The 25,686-nt window shown below is 39.8% G+C and overlaps 2 protein-coding genes across 3 annotated transcripts in view; both read right to left on the reverse strand.

Annotated features, from left to right (window-relative positions):
• Window positions 1-403: 403 nt before the first annotated feature.
• Window positions 404-10,792, reverse strand: LOC117370604 (zinc finger protein Gfi-1b-like). The gene is made up of 6 exons (XM_033966069.2): window positions 10,715-10,792; window positions 6,967-7,154; window positions 4,798-4,880; window positions 2,927-3,046; window positions 1,915-2,080; window positions 404-687 (listed from the first exon to the last, which is right to left on the reverse strand). The coding sequence occupies exons 2-6, from the start codon at window positions 7,148-7,150 to the stop codon at window positions 509-511; spliced, it is 732 nt and encodes a 243-aa protein (XP_033821960.2). The 5' UTR covers window positions 7,151-7,154; window positions 10,715-10,792; the 3' UTR covers window positions 404-508.
• Window positions 10,793-15,183: 4,391 nt separating this feature from the next.
• Window positions 15,184-25,686, reverse strand: part of evi5l (ecotropic viral integration site 5 like) — a 45,889-nt gene continuing 35,386 nt past the window's right edge. Inside the window, exons 13-19 of one of the 2 annotated variants that reach the window (XM_055224517.1) lie at window positions 23,078-23,194; window positions 22,216-22,356; window positions 21,400-21,558; window positions 21,137-21,283; window positions 20,946-21,041; window positions 19,612-19,707; window positions 15,184-16,112 (exon numbers count right to left, since the gene is read on the reverse strand). In XM_055224517.1, coding sequence (XP_055080492.1) covers window positions 15,819-16,112; window positions 19,612-19,707; window positions 20,946-21,041; window positions 21,137-21,283; window positions 21,400-21,558; window positions 22,216-22,356; window positions 23,078-23,194 — 1,050 coding nt within the window. In that variant the 3' untranslated portion in view covers window positions 15,184-15,818. The remainder of the gene's footprint in view (window positions 16,113-19,611; window positions 19,708-20,945; window positions 21,042-21,136; window positions 21,284-21,399; window positions 21,559-22,215; window positions 22,357-23,077; window positions 23,195-25,686) is intronic. The other variant, XM_033972157.2, reaches the window with a different exon arrangement.

Below are 25,686 nucleotides of genomic sequence, written 5' to 3' on the forward strand. Positions count from 1 at the left end.
TTTTCATTTCAGTTCAGTTCATGTTTATTTATACAGCACGTTTAAAACAACCAAAGTGCTTCACATAAAAGCATTGGTGGAAGGTAACTAAGTAAAAGTAATAAAGTACTACTCAGCTCTACTCAAGTACATTTTACAGTGTATAGTTTTGACTTTTACTTCACTACATTTAAGAGCAGTATCTGTACTTCCTACTCCAATACATTTTTTAACTGGAAAAGTAAAAGTATTTTTATTATAGTGTGAGACCTGCTGAAAAGGCTGAGGGTTTATTTTTCACACGTTCAGAATTTGAGCAAAAATATATAAACGCGTGTGGTGAGGCGTGTGAGATATTTCCTTCTCTAATCAGTGTTAAAAAAAATGCAGAACAAACAGTGAAACAAAGCCCTATGTTGCATCTTTACTCTGTTTATTTCAAGGTATCCTTCATCACTACACTGAGTAGTCATGAGGACATCATCATGGCTGGCTGTTGCTGAGGGTGGCGCTGTGGGTGGAGAAGTGTTCATGTTTGGGTGCAGTAATAGTCCTGGTGGCGGCGCAGGTCCAGTTTGTGGGTGAAGCCATGGAGACAGAGGGGGCAATGGAACGTCCTGGCCTCCTTGTGTTTTCGGCAGTGTGTGATGAGATTAGAGCTCTGACTGAAGCTCCTCCCACAGACCTGACATGTGTGTGGCTTCTCTCCTACAAGAACAAGAACGCAGCAGCCAGTGTCAGTGACGGGTTTTAAAATGGCACTAAATCTATGAATGAAGCCAAAACATACAGCTGCTAAACCCATCACTACATGGAAAAATATTTTGGCAGATCGCCATCTGTCAGAAGAGAACAACACTGTATATGTGTCTCATACAAAGTGTCCCTGACCTGTGGGGTGCCCCAGTGGTCAATCCTGGGACCCCTGTGGTTCAATCTCTACATGCTGCTATTAGGCCAATTAATACTCAGCAATGATGTGTCCTACCACAACTCTGCAGATGACACTCAGATCTATTTCTCACTGCAGCAGGTGAATATGGACCAGTGGATTCACTCACTGCATCCAGCAGATCAGTGTGTGGATGCAAAACAACTGTCTTCAGCTAAACTCAGACAAGACTGAAATCATCATCTTTGGCCACAGAAACATAGAGAAAGTGTCAGCAGTCACCTCCAGTCTCAAATCAGGCTAGAAATCGAGGTAATAAGGACTCAGACTTGAACTTTAATAGCCACATCAAATCAATAACATCTACAGCTTTTTACCATCTAAAAACATTGCAAAAATTAAAAGTGTACTGTCAAAACCAGACTTCCTGGCCTGTCCTGTGCTCGGTTCTCTGCACTGGCTCCTGTGGCTCAGAGAATAAACTTTAAAATAGCTCTGTTTGTGTACAAGTACCGGCACCAGCACCAAAGAACATCTCCCATGTCTGTGGTTCGAGATTTCAGTCATGTTCTAATGCTGTTACCTCCTCAAAAACAGACCTGGAGTTGTGTTTTATTTCATTCACGCATTTGAATAACTCTTTATTATAAGTCTGTCTAGATCTCCAAAGTTCAAAATGCTCTGTTCCACCTTGTGATGTCATGAAGTGGTAGTTTTCAAGTTAACAGCTCCTTTTACCTTTAGTTCAGTAGAGATTGACAATTCCTGGGTTGAAATGATCCAAATTAATCTAGTGAAGGTATGGTATGGAGGTATGGAGTTAAAAAAAACAGTGGAGCACTTGACACATGACATCACTAGGTGGAACAGAGTTTTCTGTTTGAGAGAAGAATTCAGCCTAAATATGCAGGGTTTGTGTGTTAAACTTGTGTGAATGAAACAAAACACAACTCCAGGTCTGTTTGTGATGTGAAAACAACATTAGAACAGAGATCAGCTAAACGTGTCATATGGGCCCTTTAAACTTGAGTACAGTATCTCACCGGTGTGTATGAACGTGTGCTTCTTCATGTCGGACTTCTGGTGAAAGGTTTTGCCGCAGTACTGACAGGCAAATGGCCGCGTGTCCGAGTGAATGAGCAGGTGAGTGGACAGTGTGGACGAGCGCTTGAACGACTTCCCACACACACGACAAGGAAACGACCGCTCCTATAGCAACAGTAAAATACAAATACAAAAATAAGTACATCTTGTGAATAAAAGCCAAGTCACTCTGGCTGCAGACCTCCACACAGAAGACCGTAGACCGCACATATCCCCACCATTTTACATTATTTTACTTTATGAACCACTTGGTCACATTTTTATATAACAATTTGCCACCTTCAAGGCTCAAAGCACTTTACATCAAGGAACCACTCACCCATTCATACACACATTCATACACCAGTGTACACAGACACTGGGGGAGAGGAGGGTTAAGTGTCTTGCCCAAGGACACAACAACAGCGTTCATCTGTGGGAGCTGGAATCGAACTGCCAACTTGTGAGTCAATGGATCTAACCGCTCAATATGTAATGTTTGTGTCAAGAGCAGGATTCCAACTTCCAACCTCTAAGTGGAGTTCCATGTATGTGTATGGCAGAATGTTTAGCAGTTGTCCTGGTGACACAATGTGCACCTTAGCAAAACATGGCCCAAAAAAGTTAGTCTGAAAACTCAAGAAAAAAAATCTAAAATTGATTTAAGCAGCACATTTTCAAGAGCCAGTGATCAATCCGAGCGTTCATGGTCCTGTTTAGGAATTTGATTTTACACAACAGGTGAGAGTGAAAACTGTTGGCTAATGCTAGATCGCTTGTGTAATGTTATTTGAGATGGACTTGATTAACAGCACATTCCAACCAAGTCAGTTCTTTCTGGTCAGATTGTGTTAAAACAAAGCTCAGATTAAAGTGTAACAGAGCCTCAGACAGTGCAGTGCCTACAGTTTTAGCATCACACCCGCAATAAGCGTTGATGACATCAGCAAAATATCAATAGGCAATACTGACCTTTTTTCTAGACACAGACTGCTCACATTCAGATCGACTGGAGTTCATTTCAGATAAAAGCGTTCTCTTTGGGTGAGGCTGGCACATGTGAACACTCAGACTGGAGCTACAAGAAAACGTCTGCAAAAAATAAACAAATAAATAAATAAATATCAGGTGAATAAATTAACATGGGGAAATCATGGACCTACAGTGATGTGAACGTAGAGTGCGATTTACACATTAACTCTCTCTGAAAATCATAGAGAGCCTCTACAAAAAAGCTTTAAAAACACTGGACAAAAAACCATTGTCACATCACCACTGCCATATTCTGTACAAATATAAAGTACTGTATTTTCAAAACATGATCAATCTAAAATCAGCATGTTTGATCTATAAAGTTCTGCACTCTCTCGCTCCTCCACCAATAAAAGAATTTATCAAGAGTGAAGAAAACACACAAAGAACCACACAACCCTCCGCCAGAGGAGATATGGTCACACCCCACAGACGTACCACCTTTGGTCAGATGGTCCTGTCTGTCCGAGGTGGGAACCTGTGGAATAGCCTCCCTTTAACTCTGAGGGAGTGCCCAACATATGATTCATTTAAGGCTCAACTGAAAAACTGGCTCTGGGCAAACCAAACTTGCACACACTAAGTGCCAGGCTGTTTATTATATATTGTGTATCCTTTATGGACCGTTTTTGTATTGTATGCTGCATGTGGGTCTGGATAATGAGCTGAGTGAATGTTAGTGGAGTTTTGTGCAAAGTGACTAAGATTGTAAGATTGTATGGTTGGAAAATTGTATTTAAGGCCTGATCATTGTTTAATGTAAATTTTATTGTTGTTGTATTTTTGATCCCTGTGACGCTGACCCGTGGGACGCGGATGCAAATTAGCCGTATGGCTACAATCCGGCATGTTTACATTCGTGCTTTTGTCATGTATGTTCATTAACATGCACTGTCCCAATCAAATAAACAAATACTGCAACTTATTTCAATCGCAGACATGTAGAAATGTTCATTCAGTCTGCTTACATGTCTTAGTGTTTTGGTCTTCTTTAGATTCTTTTTCCAGACCAACATATAGTTTAGTTTATGTAAACTAGGACGAGGGACCTGTTTAACTCTCACACATCTGGGATACTATCCTGAAGAAGTTGGACTGCAGGACTGTCGTCCTGCCTCCACTGTAGAAAGGCAGTGGCAAAACCTGTTTAAATCAGCTGACTGGACACGCCACAGTAACATCATGTGACTGCTCTGAAGAAGAGACAGCTGACTGCAGTGCATTGCATTTTAAATGCAGTCCGATGCCCCTGTTTGCATGACCACCATAGATTGTATATATAAATGGACATAGCTAACCTGCTGGCCAGCGTGTTCCAAACAGGAAGTGATCATGTGCGTGCTTCAGGTCCATAGACTCTGGCTCCAATTCACTTTATGTGTAAAAACTGTGTCCCCTCTCTCTGTAACTGCTGCTGTCAGACTCGTCATTTTGGACTTACATGTTCGTATTAACCTACCCTACATGATCGTGGGGTTTTTATTTAACCATTGTGTCCATAACTTTAGATATGAACAGTAATAAGAGACAAATCAGCTGCCTTCTTTCCCAGAGGTTGCGTTAGAAACACGTTTGATTGACAATGCCCCGGATTGGCTCTTTGGTTGCTATGATAATCGCGGTCGGAATTCTACATATGGAACTGTGGTCCAAATTGGCCCCTATAACTTCTAGCCTCGATGAGCTTCATTTGGAGCTGAACGCTGTGATGATGTCACACTCACTCAGTCCACTTCTTTCTGTGGTTACCACAGGAGCAGAGTTTGATATTTTTTGTGTAATGATACTGTATAAACGAGGCAAATATTTACTTTCTCACAGAGGGGGCACTGTGCTCTGGTGTGCTTAAGGAAGCTGTGACTCCTTATCTCCCCCAGTCCATCTTGCAGTCTCTCTGTAATGAAAACACACAATCAAGACACAATCAAAAGTCTGGACACATGCAAGCCTGTAACACTGAAGAAAATATAAACGATAATATTCAAACTAATTTACGCCACTGACACAAAAACCCAGAAGCAGATTTAAACCACAAGAACTACTATAAATCTACAGTATTATTAAAAATCATAAGCTGCGATAAATGAACAGCAAAATGAAACACTTTAGTCGTTAGTTTGCATCTCTAATGAGCCAGAGTTCTTTATGCAAACTTTGTACAGCTTAATTCTCATCATACAGCCAAAAAAAACCCTCAACCTGCAAAAATGTCTGTGTAATCCCTCAGTCATCCAGCTTCTTCTGTTCATGCGAGAAATATTGACTCAAAAAATATATAGTTCCATGTTTCATATACAGAACAATGACTCGTTTTAGTGATTATAGTGACAGTCCTGGACACAGCCTCTCATTCAATGTTTATTTCTTTATTTTTATTTCTAATTTTTACTATTTTCTACATATTATACACACACAGAAATATCTGATATGTGAGGTAAGACATATGGAGTTATGTAGCCAAGAAAAATGAACTAACTCAACTTTTACTTCATATTTTATATTCTAATGCTAAAATAAAGAGGACACTGGCACATTGTATTTCTGAAGTCAGGTGCGTTGGAGAGGACGTGTGTAATCCTTGTCAACATTAAAACTAGAAAGACTCCCACACTCAGTCTTGCAAAAAAAAAAATTAGCTTTATTTACGGTGGAGGAGCAGCTATGCCTTCATTAGGCAAAAGAGCTGAGGCTGTGGAGCCTTAAACAGGTGTGATTGGACCACAGACTGTGTAAAGAAGAGGACGAAGTGAGTGTGACACCACCCAGCGTTCAGCCCCAGATGAAGCTCGCTGACTCTAACAGTTATAGGGACAATTGGGAGCAGAGTTTCGTGTTTGGAATTCCAATCACGAGTATCATAGCAACCAAAGAGCCACTCAGGAGCGAGGCTGTTGAAGGTAATGCCCCTTCCCGCCTACTTAGCCTAGCTTAACAACACTGTCAATCAAATCTGTTGCTAACGCTAGTGAGAGTGACCTCAAGGAAAGAAGGTGCCTGATTTGTCTGTTATTAATGTTCATATCTTGAGTTACAGACACAATAGTGAAATACACGGGCCAAAAAAAATGTTGCCACCTGCCATCCATCAATGGATTTTTTCTTCCCTGATGTCACGGGCATATTCCAAGATGACAATGCCAGGATTCATCGGGCTCAAATTGTGACAGAGTGGTTCAGGAGCATGAGACATCATTTTCACACATGGAGTGTCCACCACAGAGTCCAGACCTTAACCCCATTGAGAATCTTTGGGATGTGTTGGAGAAGGCTTTGTGCAGCGGTCAGACACTAACATCATCAATGCAAGATTTTGGTGAAAAATTAATGCAACACTGGATGGAAATAAATCTTGTGACATTGTAGAAGCTTATTGAAACAATGCCAAAGTGAATGTGTGTCGTAATCAAAGCTAAACGCGGAACAACCAAATATTAGTGTGTGACCTTTTTTTTTGTTGGCGACTTTTTTTTTTGGCCAGGCAGTGTATGTTGATTTACAGACACAATAGTAAAATAAAAAACCCAAAATCATATACAGCGGGTTAATACAAACCTTCAAGACCAAAATGACGAGTCTGATAGCAGCAGTTACAGAGAGAGAACACATGAGTCGAGTGAGCCAGAAGTGTGCCCACGATCACTCCCTGTTTGGAGCATGCAGCTAGCAGGTTAGCTATGTCCATTTATATAAACAGTCTATGGGCTGGAGTCACAGAATGCATGATGAAAAACATGCACATACAATAAATAAGTGGCACATGTAGCTGTGCAAATGGATCACATTATATATATACACATAGAGGTAATTCAAAATATTCAAATCCTTTGCTTTGTCAAAACATATTTAGTGGCCCTAGAGTTATTTCACTTAGCGGCATAATTCCATACGTCTTACTTCATATATTTGATGTCTTTGTACATATATAAAAAGAATAAAGATAGAAAGTAGTCAAAATAAATAGCGCAACACGACCATCTTACCTTCACACTGGGGCAGATTCTCAGTGAGGTCCACACTTTTTTTTTGGGCTGGTGGGTGGAGCTTAGCGCTGTCGTCCCCGGGGTCTGTGGCACAGGTGGGCGGGTCCCAGCCTCCTCGCCACATTCTGACGGAGGGGCCGGTGAGACGCACACCTCCCCTTTTCACCAAGAATGAACGTGGCATTGGGCTGAAGGAGACACAAACACATGCAAATGTCAGAGCTGGAGTAAGTACTTCTGTTACTTAAGTAAAAGTACACACACTGGACCAAAAAAAATACTCAAGTAAAAGAAGTAAAAGTATCACATGAAAAATCTACTTAAGTAAAAGTATTAAAGTACCTGTTTAAAAATGTACTTAAAGAGTAAAAAGTAAAAGTATTTTGTGCAGATTTTGAGTCTTATAAAGCTTCAAATGTAGTTTGAATGTTTTTTCTATTGGTTTTTATTTGTATATTTTTGTTTTGCTCAAATTCTAAACGTGTTAAAAATCTTCAGCCTTTTACTTTTTACAGTATACACTGTAAAATGTACTTAAGTAAAGTACATATACCTAAAATGTTTACTTGAGTACAGTACTTTACTACTTTGACTTTGTTACGCTCCACCACTGTATTTAGCACAGGCTAAGACCTGACCTCAAATGCATTTTAAACACAGTGCTATTATGGTTTGTCCCAGCAGAGGGCGCTGACGTGTCCAGATCAGACCTACAGTTCACAGGGGCATTCTACTCGAGTACTGAACTCTTTTTTGAAAATATCTGTAAATACATTTAGACTGGCTTCATTGAGCCAGGACCTGCAGCAGGCACTGGTGCACTTTGCAGCCAAGAGTAAAGCAGCTGGGATGAGAATCAGCTCCTCCAAATCCGCGGTCATGGTTCTCAACTTGAAAAAGGTGGTTTGCCCTCTCCGGGTGGGTGAAGAGTCCTTGCCTCAAGTGGAGGAGTTCAAGTACCTCGGTGTCTTGTTCACGAGTGAGGGAAGGATGGAGCGTGAGATTGACAGGCGGATTGGTGCAGCGTCTGCAGTGATACGATCACTGTATCGGTCCATTGTGGTAAAGAAGGAGCTGAATCGAAAGGCGAAGGTCTCAATTTACCGATCAATCTAAGTTCCTACCCTCACCTATGGTCATGAGCTCTGGGTAATGACTGAAAGGACAAGATCGCAGATTCAAGTGGTCGAAATGGGTTTCCTCTGCAGGGTGGCTAGGCGCTCCCTTGGAGATAGGGTGTGGAGCTCAGTCCCATGGGAGGAACTCGGAGTAGAGCCGTTGCTCCTACATGTTGAGAGGAGTCAGTTGAGGTGGCTCGGGCATCTGTTCAGGCTGCCTACTGGACGTCTCCCTAGGGAGGTGTTCCGGGCATGTCCCACTGGGAGAAGGCTCCGGGGAAGACCCAGGACATGCTGGAGGCACTATGTCTCTGGCCTGGGAACACCTTAGGGTCCCACCGGAAGAGCTGGACATGGGGTGAGGGAACTCTGGAGGAGTCCCTGCTTACACTGCTGCCCCCGTGACCTGGCCCCAGATAAGCGAAAGAAAATGGATGGATAGACACATTTAGATTTTATATTGCAGCGGGTTTCATTTTCTTGTTATCTGCAACGTTTTCAGAAGTAACAATATTTTCTTTTGGATTGTTAATGTCCATGACAACAATCACAATTTGTCACCATTCTGAAACTCCAGAGCGATAGCAGCCCCGTCAGACGTACAGTTTGTGAAGACAATGACACTTTTGCACGTTCACTTTACTGAATCATTACAAAGTAACAGTAGTACTTTGTAAAGTACTGTACTGTACATTTAAACAGTATACAGTTATATACAGTTTTTACTTCGGTACATTTTAGAGCAGTATCTTTACTTTCTACTCCACTACATTTATGAACTGGAAAAGTAAAAGGCTGCTGAAAAGGCTGAGGGTTTATTTTTAACATGTTCAGAATTTGAAGAAACAAAAATATACAAAAACAGAAAAAAAAGACTGATTCAGGTGTTTCTGTTGACCAAATTTCAGCTCAAATCTTTATCAAAATCACCACATTTGAAGCTTTCTAAGACTCAAAACCTGCAAGAAATACTTTAACCTTTTACTCTTTAAGTAGATTTTTAAACAGGTACTTTAATACCTTTACTTAAGTAGATTTTTCATGTGATACTTTTACTTGAGTATTTTTTTTGCTCCGGTGACTGTACTTTTACTCAAGTAAAAGAAGTGAGTACTTCTGCCCTCTCTGCTCACGTGTTTCTGTGATTTTCTTGTTTTAAACTGATGCTGCAGATCTCTTTTTTTATTCTTGTTATCATTGGCCCCATTAGTAACCGTGAACATGGATTAACGTAGGAATAAAACAGAACTGAACCAGGACATGAACCGGGACATGAACCGGGACATGAACCAGGACTGAACCAGGACTGAACCAGGACTACACCAGGCACGAGCTTCTAACACGTTAAACTTTAATCTGCAAATGTTTCACTGTCTCATGTTACGATCAATTCTTTCACATTATGACTCTCGGGGATGGATGAAATACTCCATTTTGTTGTGTAAATGTTGTGATATTGATTCAAAATGGGACATATTTTGGTCACAGTAACAATATGAAGCAATTTCTTAACTTTTCTTCTGAATTTTGTGTATGTATTTTTGTTTTGTGCCAAGCCGAAGCTTGAACTCAAAAAGTTCAGTCAGGATGTTTCCACAAACATGGTAAAAATAACTCCTCAAATCATATGAAAAGTACTTAAAAGTACATAAAATAAATAAGTACATAAATAAATAAAATGAAAATGTAGTCGAGTTATTTCACTTTTTTCTTTGTTACATACGTTCTTATATCTCCATAAATCTTACTTAGACCTTACTTCATATGTTCAGTGATGGGAAGAATACTTTGAAAATGTATTTAGTTACTGACTCTGGGTACTCCGAACACACACACACACACACACACACACACACACACACACACACACGCACACACACTATAAGAGCTGTGTTTTATATTTTTCTCACTAATACTGTGTCTTTCAAAGCCAAAATTGAGTGAAGTACCTCCATGTATTTCTTTGATTTTAGAAAAGTAACTGTAATCTGGATATTAGTGCCATATGAACCATGTCACACACTGAGGACTAAACCAGGAGTAAACAAGGTCTAAACCAGGACTAAACCAGGGCTAAACCAGAGCTAAACCAGGACTAAACCAGGACTAAACCAGGATGAACCAGGACTAAATCAGCACTAAACACAGGGAATCAGCATTTCAGTTTTGTGCAGTTAAAACCTGGAACAGTCTTCCTGAAGATGTGAGACCAGGCTCAGATGGTTCTATTTAGCTGTGCATGTGACTGAAATGGTTTTATTCTCCCTCTTCTCTTTTAATGTTACTTTTATGATGATTATTTATGTTTTGATTTGTTGTGATTTTAATGTATTTCTTATTCTGTAAAGCACTTTCAGTTACATTGTGGACCTGTTGTTTGTACAAAATACACTTGACTTGCCTTGAATATCACCAAATGAAAGAGTAACTGTAGTATTCTGCATTTAAGTTACATGTATTCAGTTACTTCCCAACACTGCATATATGTGATGTCTTCTGTGTGCATAGAAAATGTATATAGCAGTAGAAATACAGTGAAAAGACGTGTCCAAAGTATGGCCGGTCGTGTAAATGTGTCTATAATGAAGCAGATGTTGTGGAGATGTTGCTGTATAGAAAAGCCCGCTCACCTGCCGCGTGCTGTCGTCGCTCGTCCCGGTTTACGCTGGACGTGTCGGGGCTCGTGCGCTGTTCAGACACGGTGCGCACGCGAGCATGGGGAAGTGTGCCACAGATCAACAACACGGCGACCACGCAGTTTCCTCACTCAAACCCACTGAGACTGTGAGCACACATCAGAGCGCACATCTGCCCCAAAACAGCACATTTAACGCAAAGAAGGCCTGTCAACATAAGCACTATACAGACTTACTGTTCAGCAGCCCATGTGAAAGCTGCAACTATGTGGGGCAGAATTGACCGTGGACACATTTTCTATGCACTACTAGTACATTTTTGTTTTTTTTGTTTTTTTGGATAGAGGATAAGATTTGAGCTGTAAAAAGTTGAATCAATAACCTCTATGACTCATTTAGCTGTTTATTTATGATTTTTTAAACTATATTGTAGATTTTGAATATTTTTTGTGGTTTAAATCTGCTCTTGTGTTATTGTGTCATTGGTAGTTGATGTGGGGATGTGGAGATGAAGCTGGAAACCCCTGGAGCTCAGATATGAACAAGTTCCTGTGTTTTTGCCGCCTGCCGCCATTTTGATTCTGGTTGCTAACGTAAACAAACGTAAACTCCAAAAGGGACATGCCTTAAATGCTCAGATATCAGTATTTCACCTGTTTATGATTTTTTAAACAATATTGTAGTTTTTGAATAATTTTTATGATTTAAATCTGCTCTTGGATTATTGTGTAAGTGGTTGGCTGTAAATCAGGTTTATTTATTGTCTTTTTAAGATAATTCATCAATACATCACACTTCAGAATGTAAAAAACAGACTTAAGGACACGGGCTGAAGAAGTATGTTAAAAACTTTTGTGTCGACACCCGTATTGACACATAACAGTTACAAAAGAGACCACTAAAACTAATGCAACGGTTCATCTGAAATGACCAATACTCTGAAATAGAAACGAGGTGTGTGAACAAGTTCAACTTTGCCCACCGCAAAATCTGCACTTTCATATATGTAGTTTAAGGCTATAACTAAAAACAGTGACATTTTGTGGACTGAAGAAGGAAAAAAGTTTAAAATATTATCAGACATGAGTGGTCCGACCAGTGGTTCAGTTTGTAATTTATATGAAAAGTGTCTTTGAAAAAGTCACTACTATTTAAATTTGAGAATTTGCCAGAAAATAGACTACATATTTTATAAACAGATCAAATTTTACAGAAAAATCATATACTGTGTAAAGAAGTGGACTTAGTGAGTGTGACGTTACCCACAGCGTTTGGCTCCTGTCAAATGAAGCTCATTGAGGATATATATATATATATATATATATATATATATATATATATATATATATATATATATATATATATATATATATATATATATATATATATATATATATATATATATATATATATATATATATATATATATATACACACACACACACACACACACACCCACACACACACCCCACACACACACACACCTCTCTATGGCCACAACCAATGACTCAATTTGTAATTTATATGAAATGATGAAATGCGTTTTATCTTTGGAAAAAATGTCACACTAAACATTGATTTGACAAAACAATATTTCATTTTTTTTTTACTACTTTGAGAATTTGAAGAAGAGACTACATATATTATAAACAGATCAAATTCGACGTAAGGATTGATCAAATAGGTCACACACAGTCCAGTGTTTGCAAAGGTGCAATGCAAAGTTTATTTAGTCTCATTCATAGGATAAGGAACACTGAAATGTACTTCCCCCTATCACACCGGAATTAATATAATCTTTTATGTAATTAATATTTGGACTTTGACAACATTAGCTCAAGATAAAACAATGGTCTGCTTATTTAATCTGATGATGAGGAAGTGTGTGGCTCTTCTGTCAAAGCCCTCACCAAACACTGTAAAAATCTACTCCTATGGCACATCTTGTAATGGCATTAACGTTTGGAAAATAAGACATACACAGGTCCTCCATCGTGGTCAAAAGTGTGCGAGACAGAGGAAGGAATAGAGCACCAGAACAGAACTGCCGAGTAAAACATGAAAAAAACAACAACAAATGAACAGACTTACAGTAGATACGTGAGATCTGCGTGAGAATGTGTGAATGATTTGAATACCATAACAATACAGTGATGTGTGGAGATGAAGTTGGAAACCCCTGGTGCGAGCTCAGATATGAACTAGTTGTTTTTTTTGTTTGCCACCTGCCAACATATTGGGTCTGGTTGCTAACGTAAACAAACGTAAACTCAGACAGAAACCTGCCCAGATATCAGTATTACAAACCAATTTTTAGGTAAACATCATCCTTCCGGTGTTAGATGAATAACTTCTTGTCCTGTTAACATCTGTGAAAAGCCAACTAAAAACAATTAGCTAAAACCGATATGGCGCCGAAAGCCCCGATATCCCTGTGTAATCTGCACTGACTGAAATCGACCTGCAGCACTACCCACTCCATAGAACTTGAATAACATCAGAAACAGTGTCAGAGAAATATATTTTCACATCACATCCATAGACTGTATAAAGAAGTGGACTAAGTGAGTGTGACGTCACCCACAGCGTTCAGCTCCAGTCAAATGAAGCTCATCAAGGCCAGCAGTTATAGGGGCGAGTTTGGAATTCCAACCGCGAGTATCATAGCCACCAAAGAGCCAATCCGGAGCGAGCCTGTTGATGGCAAAGCCCCTTCTCACCCACACCACTGATTTAGCAGGGAGCAAGCGCTTAGCAACACTGTTAATCAAACCTGCTGCTAACGCTACTACGAGAGACCTCGGGGAAAGAAGGCGCTTGATTTGTCTGTTATTAATGTTTAATGTTTTTGATTTACAGACACAATAATGAAATAAAAACTCCAGGATCATGTAGAGTGGGTTAATATGAACATTTAAAACCAAAATGACGAGTCTGACAGCAACAGTTACAGAGAGAGGGGACGCAGTTTTTCAGTAGAGAGTGAATTGGAGCCAGAGTTGATGGAACCAGAAGTGCGCCAATGATCACTTCCTGTTTGGAATGCGGTGGCTAGCAGCTTAGCTATGTCCATTTATATATACAGCCTATGGTCACATCCCAGTCACAACATAAGCCATATATCTATAAAAATGTTTTTATGATGATAATATCATATTGTATATAGTATAGTACTGATATGTGAATGCTCATTTCTTAATATAACTTTATGATGAACTGACAAAATACTTAATGCTCCACGGGGCAACCTGCACAATTTAACATTTTAAAACTTATATTATACAGTACAAGTGTTCTCTCGTGTTTTGGGATTACAATAAACAAATGTACATTTTGAATCCATCTATCCATCTTCTGCTCATACGAGGCTGGGTCACTAGGGCAGCAGTCTGAGGAGGGACTCACAGACTCCCCTCACCTCACACACTTGTTTCATTTGCAAATAAACTAAATTTGAAAAACATTTTAAAACATTTTTCTGTATCTTTAACTCACACAATGATTTTTTTTGGTAGTTTAAGACTTAAAATTTATCTGTAAATGGTCATATTTTTATATAGCGCTTTTCCATATTCCAGTTACTCAAAGCACTTTACGTCAATGAACCACTCATCCATTCATACACCAGTGTACACAGACATTGGGATAAGTGTTGCCCAAGGATACACCGTCAGTATTAATCTGTGGGAGCTGATCACATCGCCAATCTGTGGGTTGTTGGATTTGACCGCTCAACCAATGATGTTGAGCTTGAGATATGACCCTCCAACCTTTGGATCAGTGGACAAATGCTGTACCAACTGAGCCACTGCCGCCCTTTAAATAATATTTTACGTGGCAAAGGGCACAGTTGAAAATTTAAAAATGAAATATATTATCTTATGCAACTGTTCTCTAGTGTTTTGGGCTCACAATTATTAGAACATTTTTCAAATAAAAATTTGAAAACTGTTAAAAAAATGTTTCTATATCTTTAACTCACGCACCATTAATGTTTCAATACGATTATTCTTCAGTAGTTTAAGACTTAAAATTGACCTGTAAACAAGTTCATGTTGATGTTTGCATTATGACACATAACACACCATAGCAGCACATCTCCGGTCCCTCGTCCGCTGGCCCAGTAAACAGGGCTGTCGTTGGCACAAACAACGGGTCCAAAACGTAAAAATAAAAATGAAAATCTGTACACTTGAGTAACCCTGTACAAATTAATATTAAACAAAATAAATCAAAATAAATTACAACATATAAATAAAACAATCAAAACTAATTTGGCAACAGTTTGCTTCTTCTTCTGACCAAAAGCCGTTTCTCACAACACATCTCAGTTTAGATCTTTGTTCAAATTTAAATCCCATTATTATTATTATTATTATTATTATTATTAAAAGTCTCGATGATCTTGATGAGTTTTTTTGGTGGAAATGTAGATTTTTTTTTGTTTCTTTTTTCCGAAGGCAGTGATGAAAAGTGAGAATGAAATCGTTCAAAAATAGTCCAATGAGCTAAGGTGAGCCACGCGATGTTCAGTTCACCAGTCTCATTCGTTCCTGTTTGATATTAACCTCCTCATCACAGGTTCAGGTCTGACGTTTGACGAAACGCAGTGAGCAGCAGCTAAATTCGGATATGTTTTCTACTAAAGAGCATTTTCGGGTGGAGGTCGGCGAGAGCAGAAATACGGGGCTGTCTAGTGGCTCTTTTAGTTCACACAAAACCGCACAGTATAGACTCATCACAGGATCCAACAGCTGAGATAATGCGTTGTTTCATTAAAGACCCATATTACACTACTCTCTGGTCTCTGTTCTAATGTTGTTTCCTCATCACAAACAGACCTGGAGTTGTGTTTTGTTTCATTCACACATGTTTAACACACAAACCTTTAGGCTGAATTCTTCTTTCAAGCTGAAAATGACATCACAAGGTGGAACAGAGCATTTTGAGCTTTGGAGATATAGACAGACTAATAATAAAGTATTACTCAAACATGTGTGAATGAAACAAAACACAGCTCCATGTCTGTTTTTGAGGAGGGAACAGCATTACAACACGACTTAAAACTCACGAGTCCATTTTGTGTAATATAGGGCCTTTAATTCACTCCGTCCATGGTCTCCGCACACACCATGGTGCCGTAGATCTGCTGAGGATTGGGTTGCGGCCGCTCTTCTGCCTCGCTGTCGGTGCTGCCCTCGCTGTCCAGGGTGCCCGTTGGGTGACACTGGCCTGACAGGGAGGGGTACAGGGCGTTGGGGGGCAGAGGGCTGGGCAGGAGGTCATCGTCCGAGCTCAGGTAGTCCCCCTCCGCAGACGTGGGGCTGGTCAGGTCCTGGTAGTTGGTGGTGCCGCTGCCAGAGGTCGACTTGTGCCCACGCAATATTCGAATCTGCGGAAGCAAAGTGTTCAGATGAGTGTTCCAGAGCCTTTTGGGTGTGTCTTAGCACTTATTAAAAAGCCTGTATTACACTGTTTTCTGATCCATGTTACCTCCTCAAAAACATACCTAGAGTTGTGTTTTATTCCATTCAAACATGTTTGAGTAATCCTGCATTGCAAAAGACAAAATTTAAATCTGTCAACTGGACAAATCATTGTAGGAGTGAAGACGTCCAGTTCACAGATCTTAAATTTCGTCTTTTGCTATGGATCAGACCTGAACAACTGAGGGATTACACAGACATAAGCCTGCATTATTAGTGTGTCTACATCTCCAAAACTCAAAATGCTCTGTTCCACCTTGTGATGTCATGAAGTGGTAGTTTTCAAGTTAACAGGTCCTTTGACCTTTAGTTCAGTAGAGACTGGTAATTTCAGGGCTGAAATGATCCAAATGATTCTAGTGAAGTTGTATGGAGTTTAAAACACAGTGGGGCACTTCCTGTATTGCCACATGATGACATCACAAAGTGGAGTAGTTTGAGAGAAGAACTCAGTCTAAATATGCAGGGCTTGTGTGTTAAACATGTGTGAATGAAACAAAACGCAACTCCAGGTCGAAAAAAAAATGTATTAAGTCCCGTCATCTTTACTATGAATTTGGAGATAAAGCTAGCAAGCCCATCAACTAAAACAGGCTTCAGCCTCAAGGCTCATTATTAAAATTGATACACCACAAGGTTCTACACACAATGTCAAAAAACATTAATGATAGTTTTGAGGATTTTTACTTGTCTCTCTACACCTCTGAGCATGATATGCAGCCTGACTTTGACTGCCTCTTTTCCCATTTAAATCTACCCCAACTCAGTGATCTTGAAGCTCCAGTAACGGTTGAGGAATTGGGAATTGCCATCAAGTTCTTACAGTCTGGTAAGAGTCCTGGACCAGATGGGTTTCCACACAAATTTTTTAAAAAGGTTTCCCATCAATTAATTCCACACCTCTTGAACATGTACAATGAGTCTTTTGATGTGGCCCTCGACAGGGTAAATTAAAAGATACGATGGTCTTAAAATGTCATTTTATCAGGAGATGCGCAGTTACACAGCCATATTTTTACATCCAGCCAAATGCCTGCACAATATTTGTAACTTGAATAAGTAATAAATACAGAAAAGTAGTTAGATTTATTTTACATCTGACCCTTTGAGAGCAGTCATTTTACTAATGTGGCCCTGGGTGAAAATGTGTTTGACACTCTTGCCTTAGACCTTCATCCAGTGACGGCTCTCTTTGGAGTCATGTTGAATCCTTATCACCTGACTAAATACCAACAAGACTTTGTACTGTACACTCCTCGCTCGTAGACTAGTTTTATTAAACTGGAAAAATGCACTGCCTCCATCGCACTCACAGTGGATTAAAGACATACTATATTTTATGAAAACGGAAAAGATCAGGCACACTCTTAATGGACGTTCCAATAGTTGTTTTTTTTAATCCTTTCTTAAATATGTAAAAGAAAAATTTTATATAATAATTTGATACAAGCCCTTTAATCATTACAGCTTTTACTACATTGTAGTTCTTTTGTTTTACAGCTGGGGATGTGTTGGATTTGTGTAATTATTATAAACCTATTTTGTTTCTTTTTATTGCTTTATTAGTTTTTTTGTTTATTTTTGTTTTGTTTTCTTTAGTTTACTCTTACTTGCTTACTATTTAGTTTTATTTTGTTTTTGTGCTTTTAGGGTTTTCTGTGTGGGAGGGTTGGGTTCTATGTTGTGTTCATGTATGACTTTTGTCATAATGCCTCTTTGTTTAATGCAAAAATATTTATAAATAAAGTGTTAAAAAACAAACAAACACACAACTCCAGGTCTGTTTGTGATGCGGAAACAATATTAGAACAAATCAGAAAACAGCATAACATGGGTCCTTTAAAGGTGTACTGTGTAACTTTTCTTGTTGGGAAGGGTTCTCCATGGAGATATTAACACAGCATTAACAGCGAGTGCCAATGGTGAGTGATGGCATTTTCTCCTCTAAAAGCTTCAAACACTAAAACTAAAATGTGACGGGGTTGCTGCAGTTTAGGAACAATCAAAAAAGTCACAACTCTGAGAAATATTTAGTTTGTAGCTGATTCTAAAACAAGAAAAATCAGGTCAACAGTAGGAAACCAATTAAGAGTGAAACCACAGAGATCAATTGTGGCGTCCTTTAACTCCTCCTGTCATCAGTTAACAGGCTAGCTAAGCTCTGCGCAGTCACAGCAACAACAAAAAAACTACTTTCAGTTTCTCTTTTGCCATATAAAACTAATTTTAGCAAAAAAAATGACATTGAAAAAGCAAAAGAAGCACATTTAGTTCTTCAAAATATCAAGGGGCATTTTTCAAATAAAATGATGTCAGCGCATAACCTCTACAGATGTCCGCTTTGCTAAATGTGCTAGCTGTGGGTTACTTTAAAATGGTGTTGAGTTCTGTGGTTTGTGTTCACACAGGTGCAGGAGAGCCTGAACACACCACAGAGGCATTCATGACAAATCTCAGAGGTTTAATTTCCCCCCCATCGCACACTTTAACTCTAAAAGGTGAGGACGCCGTGGTCGCACTCTGACTTCTCTGCTCCGCTTGAGGCACAAATGTAAAAATACGCAGCTTGTTTCTTTGGTCGCCATGGTGAGCAGTGACTGACAGGCTCCACCACAATAAACATCTGTGTGACTCACAGCAAAAGCGGATGACGTCGCACTCTCTACTGAGATTTGTATGTATGGTTTCTAACCTTGTCTGCACTCACGCAAGTTTCGGGCAATTTCGTCAAATAAAAACGTAAAACAATCAGTCACGCACTGCAACTCTCTGAATGAACGAACAAAGGTTTAGAAGTGAAGAGTTAAATGAGGAAAACTCAAAATAAGATTAGTCTGGAATGAAATGTGTCTGGAATGAAATGTGGTGAAATGCTTATTATTATCATTACTATTACTATTACTATAATAATAATAATAATAATAATAATAATAATAATAATAATAATAATAATAATAATTATTATTATTATTATTATTATTATTATTATTATTATTATTATTATTATTATCTGACAGCGATGTTCAATGTTCTCATATGTCACATCCATAGACAGATGTATATATAAATGGATGTATCTAACCTGCTAGCTGCCACGTTCCAAATTGGAAATGAACATGTGCGCGCTTCCGGATCCATTGACTCATCATTTTGGTCTTAAATGTTCATATTAACCTGCTCTACATGATCCTGGGGATTTTATTTTGTTATTGTGTCTGTAACACAAGATATGAACTTTAATAACAGACAAATCAGGTCCTTCTTTCCCCGAGGTCTTTCCTGCTAGTGTTAGCAACAGGTTTGATTGACAGCGTTGCTAAGTGCCTGCTCTCTGCTAAACCATCGGAGCTGGACGCTGTGGGTTACATCACTTAGTCCACTTCTTTATGCAGTCTAGGGTCACACCTCGTTTTTGAGTTCCGTGATCTGGTCCCGGAGCTGGTTGATGTACTGTCTGGAGTCAGAGTGGTTGAGCTGACCCTGGATCAGACCTTCTTCTTTCTGCAAAATGAAAATAAACACAAAAAAAATAATAAATACATATGTAACAGGTTAATAGTCACATGACCTCTAAACTAAAGAAAGCAGGGCTGTGTGACTCTGGTCATGTGACTCTGGGTCTAACTGAAATAAGTCTAGTCTAAACTCTGATAAAAGTTGATTTGTGTCATAAGAATAAGTCTTAAGAATAATCTCACAAGTTTTTGTGAAGATGGATCGGACATAAATTAACTAGATTTCTTACATTTTTGTCGTGACGTGGAAATTCTTGCTTTATTAACAGCTCGAGCTAAAGCGGCTAAGCTCTACACAGCAGTGTTTGTTTTTTTTCCAGTTTTTTATTCATAATCAGATCCACAGTGTGATGAGCCAGCACCTCGATCTGCTTCATTCAGTCATGTTGTGTCCAGTTAAAGACCTGTGACCTCTCTGTCCGCTGTTGTTTTTCCGACTCTTGCAATGCATCATGGTCTATATTGACTACTCTAGTGACCAGCATTGGAGACTACTTTACAAGCTGCATTGCGGGAGATTTTGAGTACACTCCTTTTTCACCTTTTTCAACTTGACATTCGGACAACATTAAAAATGGCGTGACCCATAAACAGTGCCCTCTGTAGGCGATAGGGTGGATGTTCAGACACAGCCTATATATTATCGAATTTCACCAAATCAGTCATTTTGTTGTTGTTATTTTTTGATCGTGTAGCTGTGATGCTGTGAGAGTTTGTTTTGGTGTTGCCATAGAAACGTGCCCTCAAAGCAGTGCGCCTTCAGACACGCTCATTTTGGATCCAAACCACATTGGTTTTGTGTTTTTCTTTTTTTTGGCAAATAGTGAATTTCTTTTGCAATCAATAGGAAAAACGTGTCTTGTCTCTCGTCTGAGAATCTACACCTGTCCAACACAACTGCACCTATATCTCCAACACAACTGCACCTATATCTCCAACACAACTGCACCTATATCTCCAACACAACTGCACCTGTATCTCCAACACAACTGCACCTGTATCTCCAACACAACTGCACCTGTACCTCCAACACAACTGCGCCTGTACCTCCAACATTACTACACCTGTCCAACACAACTACACCTGTATCTCCAACTGCACCTGTATCTCCAACACAACTGCACCTGTATCTCCAACTGCACCTGTATCTCCAACACAACTGCACCTGTATCTCCAACTGTGCCTGTATCTCCAACATCACTACAACTCTCCAACACAACTCACCTGTATCTCCAGCTCGGCAATCTTCTGCCGGAGCTCGGCCATGGCGGCCATGCTGTCGGCCTCTCTCAGCCTCACCGCCATCACTTCCTCTTTACTCTGAAGGATTAAAAAGACAGAAGAGTTTGAGCTTCACACACTGTACACTGAGTGTGCCCTACAATAATCCTTCACTTTGTCCTTTGACCCCAGACCTTGCAGTCCAACTCCGCCTGTTTCCTCTTCATCTCACTGAGCTGCGTCTGGAGAGCTTTGTTCTGATTGGACGCCATCTGGAGCCGGTCCTGGAGGGCCGAGCGCTCCTGCTCATGGCGACCAATCTGTTTGCCGTGGATCTGACTCTGCAAAAGGCAAGGCAAGTTTATTTGTACAGCACACATATAGACACACATCCACAGACACATATATGCAGACACACACACATACAAACACACAGACACACACTGTTGTGTCATACCTGGCTTTCCAGCTGTAGCACCTTGAGCCTGACCTCCCGGAGCTCGGCCTGGGCCTGGGCCTCTCTCAGACGGATGCTCATCAGTTTGTCCTGCAGCTCATTCATGGCGTTCTTCTTTGGAGACTCTTTCCAATGGCTGCTCCCGCGGGACATGTGGAGCTGAGGGACACATGGGGAACATGAGAACATAAGGACATAAAGTATGGACGGCTATATTTATACTTATATTACTGCTCTATTAACCTGCTCTCTCCCTATGTCTCAGTCTGCCTCTCTCTCTCTGTATCTTTCTCTCTCTCGATATCTCTCTCTCTCTCTCGATATCTCTCTCTCTCTCGATATCTCTCTCTCTCTCTCGATATCTCTCTCTCTCTCTCTGTATCTTTCTCTCTCTCGATATCTCTCTCTCTGTATCTTTCTCTCTCTCGATATCTCTCTCTCTCTCTCTCTCACTCGATATCTCTCTCTCTCTCTCTCTCACTCGATATCTCTCTCTCTCTCTCTCATATATATATATATATATATATATATATATATATATATATATATATATATATATATATATATATATATATATATATATAAATAAAATATATGAAGCAAGATGTATGAAGTTATGTAGGAAAAAAACCCTTCATATATTACTTCATATATTTGATAAGTTCTGTTTGTATATAAAATGTAAAACTAAAAAACAAAACAAAAAACAAAACACTGAATGAGAGGGCATGTCCAGACGTCTGACGTGTCGTGTATATTTATTTATATATTTATAACTGGACTGTTGATCCTTCTATGAGTGATGTAATGTGTCACCTGCCAGCGCTGGTTCAGGTCTGTCACTGTGTCCTGCATTTCTCTGAATGAACTCAGTGTCTCCAGCTCTCTCAGCTTCATCTGTTTCACCTCTTCCTGCAGAGCGGCCATGTTGTTCTCATCGGGCAGACAGCTGTTCTTCTATGCAAAAACATCAGCACAGATTTAACAACCGCAGTTTACTGTGTAATATATTCTACAAGAAATAAGCAACGTTGTCTTCACAAACAGGAATCATTTTAAAAAAGAGAAATAATGAGAGAATGCCTCAAGGAGACAGAGCAATGGCCTCCGCACATCGCTTGAGGTCAGGGGAGGGCGGTGTGGGTCAGACTGTATATATGACATCTAACTAGGAAGTGATCATGGGTGTGTTTTTGGCTCCAATTCACTTTTGATGTAAAAACTCTCTCTGTAATTGCTGCTGTCAGACTCATCATTTTGGTCTTAAATGTTCGTATTAACCCTCTACATGATCCTGTTTTTTTTTTTTATTTCACTATTGTGTCTGTAAATCAAGATATGAACATAAGTCTAATTAATAAGTCTGACTGACAGCATTGCTAAGCGCCCGCTCCCTGCTAAACCAGTGGTGTGGGTGAGAAGGGGCGTTATCTACAACAGCCTTGCTCTGGATTGGCTCTTTGGTTGCTATGAGACTCATGGTTTGAATGTGAATGTTTTGTCTTTTATGAGGAGTGGGGAGGGACTGGAAGTGTATATGCTTTTCTCCATCGATCCCCTTTTCAACTCTACCAGAGAGTGGGATTTGAACTGTCAACCTTCGGAACGGAGAAAAAATGCTCTACCAGCTGAGCCACTGTCACCCCACAGCATATACTGCAGAGTAATGCGCCGTTACCTTCTCCAGGTCAAGGATTTTGTCCTGCATCTCCTTCAGAGCCCCCAACAGCTCAGCCTCGTGTAGGCGCGACTGCTCCAGCTGCGCCTGCAAGTCGCTCACAAACTCCTCTGTGTACTGAAACAAAATCAGAATCATCATACTCCTCTGTGTACTGAAACAAAATCAAAATAATCATACACCTCTGTGTACTGAAACATAATCAGAATCATCATACTCCTCTGTGTACTGAAACAAAATCCTGCTCCTGAAGAGTGCAGACGCAAACCTTGCTTTCTCCCGTTGCTTCCTTCTTTACTGTGCTTTTTAATCATTTTACCTCTTCCAGTGCTGGAAGATTTGGTTAGTTATGATTCTTTTTTAAGTAAACCAGGACTTTAAACCATTTTAAAATGTTTTCACAAAATTTCTGACAAGCCAGTGACATGTCTGGGGGACGAAACCGAAGGAATTCTCTCACACCTGAGCAGAGTGAGAGTGCTGACGAATAAAATCCTCCATGCTCTAAGGCACCGGCCTGAATAGGGTCCTGGGCCAGTGAGAGAAAAGAGGAAGGAGGGAAGCATCCCTGCTAACGCCAGCCAGAGATCAAGCCAATGTGTCGGCACCACCCAGAGAACAAGTCACCAGCACCATCACCTTCCCAAGTAAAGGGAAGATGATGGTCATATCAAATCAGTAACATCTGCAGCTTTTTACCACCTAAAAACCATTGCGAAAATCAAAGGTATACTATCAAAGCCAGACTTAGAGAGACTTATCCATGCATTTGTCTCCAGTAGGTTAGACTACTGTAATGTCCTGCTCACTGGCCTCTCCAAACGAGCCTTAACACAGCTGCAGTACATCCAGAACACTGCTGCTCTGGTCCTGACTAGAACCAGGAAGTACGAGCACATAAGTCCTCTTCTCAGGTCTCTACCTGTAGCTCAGACAATAGACTCTAAAGCAGCTCTGCTTGTGTATAAGTCTTTCCATGGCCTAGCACCAAAGTACATCTCTGACATGTTAGTGCCATATGAACCATTTCATACTCCGAGGACTTCAGGGGACCGGCCTCCTACTGGTGCCCAGAGTCAGGACTAAACATGGGGAATCAGTTTTCAGTTTTATGCAGGTAAAACCTAGAACAATCTTCCTGAAGATGTGAGACAGACCTCTACTTTGACAATGTTTAAATCCAGGCTCAAAACGGTTCTGTTTAGCTGTGCATACGACTGAAAGGTTTTTATTCTGCACTTTTCTATTTTAATGTAAATTTTATGATGATTATTTGTGATTATTCGTGTTTTGATTTGTGTGATTTTAATGCCTTTCTTATTCTGTAAAGCACTTTGAATTACTTTGTGTACGAATTGTACTATACAAATATACTTGCCTTGCCTTGCCTCTGTGTACTGAACCATAACCAGAATAATCATAATTAGAAGAAGAAGCAGAAGAAAAAGCAGGAGGAGGAAGAGGAGGGGTAGAAGAAGAAGCAGAAGGGGAGAGGACTAAGAAGAATAAGGAGACAAAGAAGGAGAAGAAAAAGAAGAAGTAAAAAAAGAGGAAGAAGTAGAAGAAGAAGTCTATTCATTTCATTTCATTTTCTAGGTAAACACAACAGTCTGAACTGAAAGAGTTTGAATGAAGTGTGAAGCAGGTAAAAGGGAAACAGCGTCTGAGTTGTGAAAATGTGAGAAGCCACAGACTCAGCGTGACTCCACCACTTCAAAGTGAAAGTGCAGAGCTGTAAAGTGGAAAAATACCATCACATTAAACCCAAACACTGCACAGACAGTGGCCGAGCGCATAGCGTGAGGACCGGCGTTTCAGGTTAGTCATCTGGCTCTGTCAGAGATGATGAGCGTGATGAGAAGAACCAGGAGAAAGGTCACGTTTAAACAGAGCAAGCCTCAGTGATAGTTCAAGTGTTCAAACGCATGTGTTAAAGTCATCATAAAGAACAAATATGACTATTAATGTGTTAAAGTCATCATAAAGAACAAATATGACTATTAATGTGTTAAAGTCATCATAAAGAACAAATATGACTATTAATGTGTTAAAGTCATCATAAAGAACAAATATGACTATTAATGTGTTAAAGTCATCATAAAGAACAAATATGACTATTAATGTGTTAAAGTCATCATAAAGAACAAATATGACTATTAATGTGTTAAAGTCATCATAAAGAACAAATATGACTATTAATGTGTCAAAGTCATCATAAAGAATAAATATGACTATTAATGTGTCAAAGTCATCATAAAGAATAAATATGACTATTAATGTGTCAAAGTCATCTATTACGGCCCTAGGCCGCAAGTTCTTTTTAATGTTTATATTTGTACACTATGATTTGCGTGGGTATCCCTGAATTTGTCTACCTTTTCCATAACCCTGGCTGAGTGAGCCCTTGGCCGTGATTGGAGGATGGTTTTCCAGCCTGGCCAATCCTAGGGCCCACCATCAACTACTCCCAACTACTTAAGAAGATTCGGGACACCTGTTTGGGGCTGCTGGCCTGGAGTGGCCAGTATGCCAATTCGTATGTCTCTCTTGTGGACAAGTCACTACAGAGGTAGGGACTTTGTGTTGTGAGGTACTTTGTCAGTATGGAC

This window comes from Periophthalmus magnuspinnatus, chromosome 1, assembly GCF_009829125.3.
Source record: "Periophthalmus magnuspinnatus isolate fPerMag1 chromosome 1, fPerMag1.2.pri, whole genome shotgun sequence".
Lineage (NCBI taxonomy): Eukaryota > Metazoa > Chordata > Actinopteri > Gobiiformes > Gobiidae > Periophthalmus > Periophthalmus magnuspinnatus.